Source organism: Osmerus eperlanus, chromosome 19 (assembly GCF_963692335.1).
Source record: "Osmerus eperlanus chromosome 19, fOsmEpe2.1, whole genome shotgun sequence".
Classification (NCBI taxonomy): Eukaryota; Metazoa; Chordata; class Actinopteri; order Osmeriformes; family Osmeridae; genus Osmerus; species Osmerus eperlanus.
Genome location: NC_085036.1, coordinates 15032186 through 15042479, shown reverse-complemented (window position 1 = coordinate 15042479; position 10294 = coordinate 15032186). Strand labels below are relative to the sequence as shown.

Here is a 10294-nt window from a genome sequence, read left to right as displayed (position 1 = left end):
GAAACATGTCTTGCCTACAGCAAAGTATATTCCACTTAAACTTAGTTATCGAAGTAGTAAAGTAATACAATCTACTTCAGGTAAATTGTTAATGCTTTTCTCATAGACTTTTACTGTAAAGTGGTAGGCTACTATCTCACGTATCTCATCTCAGTAGCCATGCAAGCACGTGGGTCTTATGAGAAAAGGCGATAACAGAACTTTATCCTATAGCACTGCAAATCAGCACTGCAAATCAGCACTGCAAATCAGCACTGCAAATCAGCACTGCAAATCTGCACTGCAAATCTGCACTGCAAATCAGCACTTCAAATCAGCACTGCAAATCAATAGATATAGCCTAATGTCCGTCTTTTATTAGCCATAGCATAATAAAAAAAATTGATAGACATAACTTGTAGACCACATGTATTTATTGATATGTATTTGGATAAATTATGACATTCTACAATTGCGAATCTCTTTGAACAAAACGGTATTAATCAATTAGATTAAAAAACACCGTTAAACAGGGTTATGGAAACCGAGCCTAACCCTAACCCTACATCTAATGGCTTTCGAAATATTTATGAGAGTGTATGCGTTACAACTCTTAAAGCAAGGCTGCAGAAATGTCAAATTCAAAGGTCATAACATAAAGTGGCTCTCTGTAGCTAAGGTACGAATATTGTCAACTAATGTTTAATGTTTAATTGTAAAGGATACATTACTACCAGGTGTATACAGGTATTGAAACCTTTGTTTATTATTTTCACTCCCTTTTCCTAAATGCTTGATTCGTCCTACAAATATGTTTACTGAAAACACAATTAGCCTACTGATATAGCTACAGATAATCTCTGACACTATCAATACCTTGCAAACAGTCACGCAGGGCACTCAGTCAGGTGGCTATAGGTTAAAGACAATAGCTTAATTAACTCAAAATTACCATATTTATCAATAACACTTTGGGTTAGCATAACAATGACTATAGTGTAGAATACGCAGTGAAAAACCATCCAGTTAGGTCCACATTGATCGTTGAAAGTCTCACCCTCATGTGCAGGTATATTCAGCTGAATTTTAGATGAGTTTTAGGCTGGAGGTTGAGGCTTGTGTCTCTGAGGACGAATTGTTTAGACGTCAGCACACACCGTACTGAAGAAACGGCATCGCTTCATTCATGTACATCCAAGCATTGGACTAAATAGCCTATAAACATTTCTTAAATAACCTTCGAGGAAATTATGTGCAGAACCCAAAGCTTAAGGTTCTGATGATGACGTTTTTACACAGAAGAGGATGCCGACTGGACTGGAGCTGTTTGAAGATCTGGGACTAAATATGAAGTGACAAGAGAAGTGTCTTATTGTGGGACTCCAGCAGACTGGCGCCAGGCGTGGAGCCTCTTAATCAAGGATCTGCACCCGGACTTCTTAAAGTTGTAGGGTATAGGTATTTAGATATAGGCCAAGTTAAACATCTACAAAACGAATATCAGAAATATGTTCAGTTTGAAAGGTGCAACTTTTGCTCCTCGGAATAACGCGGATGTGACCAGCATCTCTGCGCTGCGATTCTTTCCACCGTCAACGGTGATCCTCGGACTCACCCCGCTCATCATACCCCTCCAGAACGTGACACCGGCTAGCCATATGTTTTGAGTAGTCCGTTTATTTCCTGTTTATTTCCTATAAGTTAACTTCTGTACCCAATTGTTCAATTGCCTCCTCTGGACATTAGAGGCTATAAGTCATTGCTCGAAGCATTGCCGTCTCAGCTTCATGTTTACTCCGTGGACTGCATGTTTGTCTTTGTGCTGCTGTATACATGGACATGATTTTATAGATAATTTCAGGCATTCTAACTAGTGCAATCAGTTTTAAGTAAATCGTTGCATTCAATTGCAGTTGCTTAAATGTAGGCTACGATCTAAATGATCTAACAAAAAGCTGTATTGTGTATCCTACATGAGGAATCGCATAGATTAATTTTAGCTAAACAAAGGAATGATAAACTTTCACAGGCACAGATAACCTACTTTTTCATGGCGTATTAATATTTTTACTGAAAGACAAGGAATATGCTATAGGCATTCCCCGTTCTGAAACGATTCATGTGTTTTGAAAATGCAAAAAACATTGAAAGCTATATTATTCATACCTAATATGTGAAAAGTATTTGTTTTTAACTAATTGCAACCAATTAAAGTTATACGTTGCGTGGTGTTTAAAGTAGTTTTCATGTGTGAACTGACAGTCCATTATCCGGTAAACCAGCAAACAGAGAAATGTGAGAAAACCTTTCTGGCTCACTCCTCGCTAGGCACCCGGGACAGCCAGTCCGAAAGCTGCTCTCGGTGGAAGGGGGTGGGATTTCAAGATCTTTACGCTGTCATTGGTTAATATTTTATTCTGTTGACATGTTTTCTTACTGCTAATGCTTCCGACACCTCCAGCCCCCTTACCGATCTTGGTCGGAGCTGTCAAAACCACGCCTATAGAGCTCTACAATTGGTCCGGAAAGCGTAAAATCGTCAATCAAGGGGGCTTGGTTCATTAGTGTATGGAGCCGGGGAGGAGGGACATGTTTGGCAGTCACAGTTCCACGGTGATCAGGACAGGACGTCTATGTACTGGTGCAGTTTTGGAGTTGGAACACTGATTATATTTACATGAAACTATGTTGGTGTGGGTATAAGGAGTTCAGCCTTGCCGTCGAAGTGTCGCTTCCGTCTCTGACGGATATCATAACGGTGCCGCGTGGGGACATCAGAAGTGGCATACCCTTCCTCGCGCTGGTGGAAACGTCTGGGACGCTTTGGCTCTTGGCAACGCGCAGACCAACAATTTCTACTCTTTAGCTCTAATTCTGATTGGAAATCTGGATACAAACCGATACATCTGCTGTGGGCCCTAGCGTGTAATAATTTCATATTGATTTTTGGATGCACCGATGAGAGATCCAGTTTACACAGGGACTGCCATGGCGTATCACCCTTTCCACGCTCACCGGCCGGCCGACTTTCCAATGTCAGCCTTTCTCGCTGCCGCCCAGCCGTCATTTTTCCCTGCCCTGGCGCTGCCTCCCGGCGCGCTCACCAAGCCACTCTCGGACCATGGTCTCAGTGGAGCTGCGGAGGCAGGACTGCACGCGGCGCTGGGGCATCACCACCAGTCGGCTCATCTCCGCTCCCTGAAGAGTCTGGAGCCTGAGGAAGAGGTGGAGGATGACCCAAAAGTCACTCTCGAGGCCAAGGATTTATGGGACCAATTTCACAAAATAGGAACCGAAATGGTTATTACAAAATCAGGAAGGTAGGCTAAATATTGTTTATGGTGATTTGAAATATTATTGAAATATTATTATGATAGAGTTGTGGACGGACATAATTGTGTAATTGGTTTGTAATGTTTTGGTCCACAAAATATAACCAATAATGGGCAAATGACGGAGATACATAATGGCCGTCAAATAACCGTGCTTGTAGTTTCATAGATCAAGCTTTACGCGATCGTGTTTTCTAAAATGACAGAGACCATAACAAGGAGAAAAACAATTATTTCCGATAAGACAAAGCATGCCATGGGCCTTTACCAACACCGTCAACCTGTGGAAAATAAAGTTATATCATTTGGGGTTTTGAACTCTGTAGCTTAGGCCTGTGACAAAGGAGAGGTTATTGTTGTTTGCAAACATGGTTGAGCGCAAGAAAAAGACAAACAGCAGGCACCAATAGCATACTATAGCCTAGCTAGTTAGCCTATTTTGTTATTCTGGAAGAAAGCTGAGCTAGGATTTTTGTCCACATCAAATGCATCAGACGGGTTAGGCAGAAGGAAGATACAGTAACTGCAGAGTAAGTGCCAGTCTGCACAGGCTTATAGGATTTGAACCTGCCTATGTGTGTAAAAGCGAAATATAACAAATCATACAAGGATTGTATTTCTTATTTTCAGGAGGATGTTCCCGCCATTCAAAGTACGTGTGAATGGGCTCGATAAGAAAGCCAAGTATATTCTTCTAATGGATATAGTGGCCGCAGACGACTGCCGCTACAAGTTCCATAACTCGCGTTGGATGGTAGCTGGAAAAGCCGACCCAGAGATGCCGAAGCGAATGTACATCCACCCAGACAGCCCTGCCACCGGGGAGCAGTGGATGGCAAAGCCTGTTGCTTTCCATAAACTCAAGTTGACGAATAATATATCAGACAAACATGGATTTGTAAGTAGGCATAATTGTCAATTTGATATAATCATATGAGTTCTATATGATTAGTATAGAAAAGGCTACTATGTTAGCATTTTGTTTGCGTCTTATTAAGAAAATAATTCAAAAATGTCAATTCTTGAGAAGTATTGTAACAGGCCACAGGCTTTTATCTTGCCAATAACCCAAACACATAAGTCGATATGGACTATCCTTTATGCAATTATAGGGCCATAGCCTATTTATTGTTGCTCAATAATTGCTTAAAAAATAATCACGATTTAGGGAGATGCTTTATTGCAATATACAGGACCTTATTTAAGGTATAAGCCTTCTGACTCTAGTTAAAACATAATTTTGTGTAGTTTTGCCTAGCCCACTTGATGGATGTGTAATTTGCAGCCTAGACAACCAATGCTTGGCATCAGTGAAACTGAATTTTAACATGATTATGTTGTAGGCCTAACGAGAAAAGCGCAAAGTTGCTGGTAGCTTATACAATTAGCCTATGTTCTGCATAGATTTTAGTTCGTTTTTTCTCCCATTGAATGTTGAAATACATCCGTGTAAATACGTGTACACAAAAATATATAGTCCTATATAGGGCCTATAACTGACATAGCCTATAGGCCTATATAGCCTAGTTGGTATCATAGCAGTGCCACTCATGCATATGTCTCCTAATGACAAGTCTACGATTTGCCGTAATTGATTGCCATTTGGAGAAACGTCATCCGTTAGCCTATCACGTTATCATTCTCGGCATCCATAAAAATATGTTAATGTGTTAAACTGTCTCTCTCTGCTTCCAGACTATATTGAATTCGATGCACAAATACCAGCCTCGGTTTCACATAGTGAGAGCCAACGACATCCTCAAGCTACCGTACAGTACTTTCCGAACATACGTTTTCCCAGAAACCGATTTCATCGCAGTCACCGCTTATCAGAACGACAAGGTGAGCTTTTTTATGGGGAAGAAATATTCTATATTTCATATCTCCTCATCATATAGTGTGTGTGTGTGTGTGTGTGTGTGTGTGTGTGTGTGTGTGTGTGTGAAAGGCTGAAATAGTAAAATTAAATAGTAGGCTAAAAGCACACGTAATTTGGTTAATGTATATATAATTCAATGGCCCTCGTAAGCATTCCATCGCTGGTGAGGTTACTTGGGGTAACCTAGCCTATACATGTTTTCTGATGGGCGTATGGTGTCATTATGTATATGGTTATGCCCCCTACTACGGGGGCAGAAGCGATAAGACAGAGATCAGCGCTGGTCAAATGCATGCAGGCAATTTATACAAATGAGAACAGTTAAAGGTGGACGTGATGTATAACCCAATTTCTATAAATAATTGTACGACATAATGGGAGCTATTCAGTTGTTGTAGGCTATTAAACTATCAAGAATAATCTGTGTTTAATTGTGTCATCAACACAACCTGACTCACTTTTCGGTAAAAATCCAAGTAACTTCTCGAACCCACAGTTTCTCTTTGATAGCGTACTTTCCTTGGTGCAAATTTACCGGATCAGTTTTTGATAGGCCTAACAGGTAGGTTCTATGCTAAATATTGCGTTGGTCTGGGTTAGGGTTACTAAACGTGTTTGCGTGCTGTTATGTGGGATTTTCTTGTAGCCTGATCCAATTGAGTGCTATATTTTATTGTTTACGTTTTCTTTGACCAATTATTTTCTCTGATCCAGATAACTCAACTAAAAATCGATAACAATCCATTTGCCAAAGGATTCAGAGACACAGGAAATGGAAGAAGAGAAAAGAGGTAGGCCTAGAGAAATTGTGTTTATTGTTAATATAGGCCATTCGAGGTATAGTGTCATAATTCATCAATGCATAGGCGTAGAAAGTCCCAACATAGGCTATTCAAATAAATAGGCTAGGCCTACATTGTTTTTGTTCCTAGATTTTTGTCTCAGTCGTGTAGCCTATTTGAAGGTTTATAAATGTTTTTTTATAGAGCGTATAGGCCTACATGTTTTATTCGAATGATGTGATATATCGAAATACAGATGCATTAACTAATTTCAGTCCGGTCTGCAGGAAGCAGTTAACACTTCCATCGCTGCAAATGTATGAAGACCAGAGCAAAGCGGACGGCGACTGCGCCGACTCAGATGACTCTTCCTGTGAACAAACTGGAAGGGAATCTGTCCACTCTCCCCTCGGACCCCGGAGCAGTCCGCAGGGGTTCAACCAAGCTAGTCGAGGTAGGCCGTAGAGTGTTACCCGTATCATGGAACATTGATTCTACGTGTTTGTCTTTATTATAGGCCAAGAAAATAAAATCACATTAATTAAAGATGAGCATGTATTTTAGGATAATAGTATGTGAAACAGTATACGTGTTTGTGATGAGATTAAACTCAGGGATGATGTGGAAGGTAATTAGGCTAATGCGTCAACGAGAGTTTGATAAATACGAGGATGGGATTGGTTAATATGCACTATGTCAGCCCTTGCTTTGGTCGCATGCGCCACCTACTGACGGCTGGATGACGCTATGGTCAGGCACGGGCCTTAAGAATTTCAACACCATGTTTTTGCAGCGACTATCCAAATCCGTTTTGTTTATGCGTCTTAATTTGAGTAGGACTGCCCTATTGCGGTTTTGAATATTTTATTTTTGCCTACTTCAACCGATTCGAATTTCTGTCAACAGAAATGAATTTGCATGCAAATGATGAGAGGAGCCTATATAGTGGCTGGTGTGGCTGTTTATCCACTGATAGTCCACGTAAAATATTTGACAATCTTGCCAACGTCAATCAAGGGGGGAGTAGAAATGACTCTAAACGCCAAAATAGCTCAGCCATCACTGGGATTATGTTGGCTTTCATGAAGTACAGCCTCACACACAAAGCCTTGAAAAAAATAATTTTGTCCTTAAGATGTCGTTATTTATTTCCAGATGAGAAGACTACCGACAGCGACCAGGAGATCGACCTCCAAGAGGAGTGCTCCCCTGGAGCCAGCAGCCCGCCGGGTGAGCACTCCTCCCCTCCCAGCCCCAGAGACAGGAGGATGGACTGCCATGATGCAAGAAAAGAGAGTGACTCTGTGTTTAGTATTCGAAATCTTGAAAAGGACAAGTTGGACAGTAAACATCGCAAGGAGACAGAATTTACCAAGAAGGACACGGACGCTGGCTTAAGTGGGGTTAAGGAGGGCTTTTCTCCTTTAATGGTTCAAACGGAAAGCCCATCACACTTCAGCGCCAGTCACCTGCAAAGCCTTGCCCTGTCTGGCTTGCACAGTCAGCAGTTTTTCAACCCACTAAATACCGGCCAACCGCTGTTCTTCCACCCTGGGCAGTTTGCAATGTCTCCTGGAGCATTCTCCACCATGGGTATGGGGCATCTGCTTGCCTCTGTGTCCGGGGCCAGTGGCTTGGAGAACGGCCTGTCCTCTCAAGGCTCTCCTAATCATTTCCCATTTCACTTGTCGCAGCATATGTTGGCCTCTCAGGTAATTATACAGCCCAGCATTCAAACAGCCTCAAGCACTTCCCATTTGTCAACAATTAGTTTTGAGTAAATGTGAATGTTTACATTTCCTTCGGGGTCATTAAAGTGAATTCAAATTGTATTGTGAATGAAAACGTTTTATTCCTGCACAGGGAATTTCGCTGCCCCCTTTTGGAGGGCTGTTCCCGTACCCCTACACCTACATGGCAGCAGCAGCTGCAGCTTCAGGTCTGCCCGCCTGCTCTGCCTCCACGCTGGGGAGGAGCGCCTTCCTTAGCTCTCGCCCTCGGCTACGCTTCAACCCTTACCAGATCCCCACGTCTCTGCACCCCAGCTCCAACCTGCTCTCCACTGGCCTGCCGGGGGGCGTCCCCGCAGGGGCCGAGGTGTCCAAGTCCAGCAGCCCAGAGACCAGCCCGGTGTTGGAGCACCGTGGCATCAAAGCTGCTTCCAACCAGAGGACGGCATCGCCCAAAACATCCGTGAAGGATTCCATCAACGAACTGCAGAACATCCAGAGGCTTGTGAGAGGACTTGAAAAAACACAAACCGTGTCCCCTACAATAGATTCCCCAAAGTGACAAAAAAAACAATATTCAAACTGTGACATGGCTGCAACATATTCACCAGTTACCGAGGGGAACACGGTGCTGGTAACTTCTGTGCGCTTACAAAGACCACATGACATCTTGGAATGTTGAGCCAGGAAGACACTGGTTATGGGACTTATCTGTAGCCTACTGAGAAAGAGTTAAGTCCACAATATAGGCAATTTAATCTGATTTCACAAAGGGATCGAAAGAACCCTAACTGGTTGGACTCTTAATCTGTTCTCCTTGGATTGAAGTTGTTGGTCTAATTGAATTATTTATGTTACAAATAAAAGTAATTTTGTATATAGGGCCTATACTTTAAACTAATTGAATGAGAATAGAATACACAATTTGTTATTTATTTAAACATGTACATTGGTGTGTATATATTACTTAGATTTCCACTTGTTGCATTTTAATTTCCATTTTTACATGGAAATATTGTACATGGACACCATTTCGAGCTTTTTGAAAACGAGGAGTTTCAAAAGTTTGTGACGCTTCACTGTTTATCCTGCCAGTGAGATATGAAGGAATGCGTGCCACCGGTAAACCATTTCAAATACTGTTGACAAGACAGCAGAGCACCGTGTATTTGGCAGAGAAAACTCAGGTTTCTTTTTCACCAGCACTAAATACTATACCTCGTTAGTGGAAACGAAATTGGCATCTTTTGTGCTGGTTTATTCGGGTAAATTAATATGCTTTTGTTGTGTTTATCACACTTTCAATAAAAAAGAATGTGTCGATCCGATTTCAGTTTTAGTTTTTTATTGGTAACAACTCTGCTTTGTTAACTCTATACATTATATTTCATTAGATATTTTAAAGATGTAGCCTAATTAAATCGAAATTCTATCTGTAGGCCTACTGTAAAAGCGGGTATCGCAGAATCAATATTTGGATTATTTTAAACATTTGTCTTGTAACAGCTATATGAATCCATATACTTGCTTGTGATCCTGACACTTGTGGATACATGAAAGCTTTAAACTAGTATTTCATGTTATTTAAAAAGCAAAAATATTATCAGTGCCAGCTAAGGTTTAGACTAGTTCCATTTAATGTACATTTGTCAATAAGGATTCATGTTGCAAACGCACACCACAATTACATGCAACTTCAGATTCGTGCTTTTAACGTTTCTTTTTTTCTTCGGTCTACGCTTTCATTAAACATGTTAATGCTTTAATAGAATGATTTCCCTGAACTAATCAGCAACAAAACTACAGTCAGTCAACAATGATTGATTGGTTTTGGAATAAAGGCCAACATTAATCAAAACATTGCTAACAAGTTACATGTACTTTAAATTAAGGAAATTATTGCCTAGGTGAGTCTAAACACCGTCTTTAATCAAAGTATAAATGTTCACCTGCTCCGAAAAGGCTATTTGCCGCCCGTGTAGCCGAAGCTTTAAGTCATGAATGTAGTTGTATTAACTTGTTCAGAAACCTTATACACTTCCCACGACTTTGGTGTGTTTCATAGGCTAATCTATGTATTTCGACTTGGTTTAGTTTCCCGTGCTCATCGGTCAATAATTCCATGCCGTCATTATGGTAAATTAGAATTAAAGTTAATGAAGTTAGAATTACAACTATTTTATTCTCAAAATTTCAATGAGTTTTAAGCACTGTACCAATAAATCCGCATAACCATTATTTGATCACCCTGAGTTAATTTGTAATGACAATAATGTGGGAAACGATAATGCTAGTGTGTGTGTGAGATAGAAAGTTGATCAAAATGTCACCATTTAGTGAAGGGGTTAAGCGACGCGGCAGGATTTCATGCAGGGACAGGGGCTTGGGAAGCCGGGCGAGTTCGCAGCAGACAGTCTTTTGTCCCAGAACCGGCGCCTGTCGCCTGCCTGCCGGCCTCGCAGCCTCTACACACCCGCGTACAAAGGTTTACCAGGATCTCCAGTGCCTCAGCTCCTAATTAGTGAGCACTGACGTTCTTTTTCTTTTCTTTCTTCAACGATTATCACAAAACTCATTATAGTTACAGACCAT

General features: G+C 41.2%; 1 protein-coding gene across 2 annotated transcripts; it reads left to right on the top strand.

Moving 5' to 3' along the window:
* Positions 1 to 2337: 2337 nt before the first annotated feature.
* On the top strand, positions 2338 to 9030 carry LOC134039733 (T-box transcription factor TBX2b-like). Of its 2 annotated transcripts, none has more exons than XM_062485772.1 (7): positions 2338 to 3299; positions 3942 to 4209; positions 5007 to 5153; positions 5905 to 5981; positions 6248 to 6426; positions 7128 to 7684; positions 7836 to 9030. In XM_062485772.1, the coding sequence occupies exons 1-7, from the start codon at positions 2938 to 2940 to the stop codon at positions 8262 to 8264; spliced, it is 2019 nt and encodes a 672-aa protein (XP_062341756.1). In that variant the 5' UTR covers positions 2338 to 2937; the 3' UTR covers positions 8265 to 9030. The 2 variants fall into 2 exon arrangements, with proteins under 2 accessions (XP_062341756.1, XP_062341757.1); XM_062485773.1 differs by having other exon boundaries at positions 2339 to 3299; positions 6260 to 6426.
* Positions 9031 to 10294: the final 1264 nt, after the last annotated feature.

Excerpts from the sequence above, each read along its gene's own strand:
- LOC134039733 (XM_062485772.1), top strand. The coding sequence starts at position 2,938 with ATGAGAGATCCAGTTTACACAGGGACTGCCATGGCGTATCACCCTTTC. Across the intron at positions 4,210-5,006 it reads TATCAGACAAACATGGATTT|ACTATATTGAATTCGATGCA; the intron begins GTAAGTAGGCAT and ends CTCTGCTTCCAG. Across the intron at positions 5,154-5,904 it reads CCGCTTATCAGAACGACAAG|ATAACTCAACTAAAAATCGA; the intron begins GTGAGCTTTTTT and ends TCTCTGATCCAG.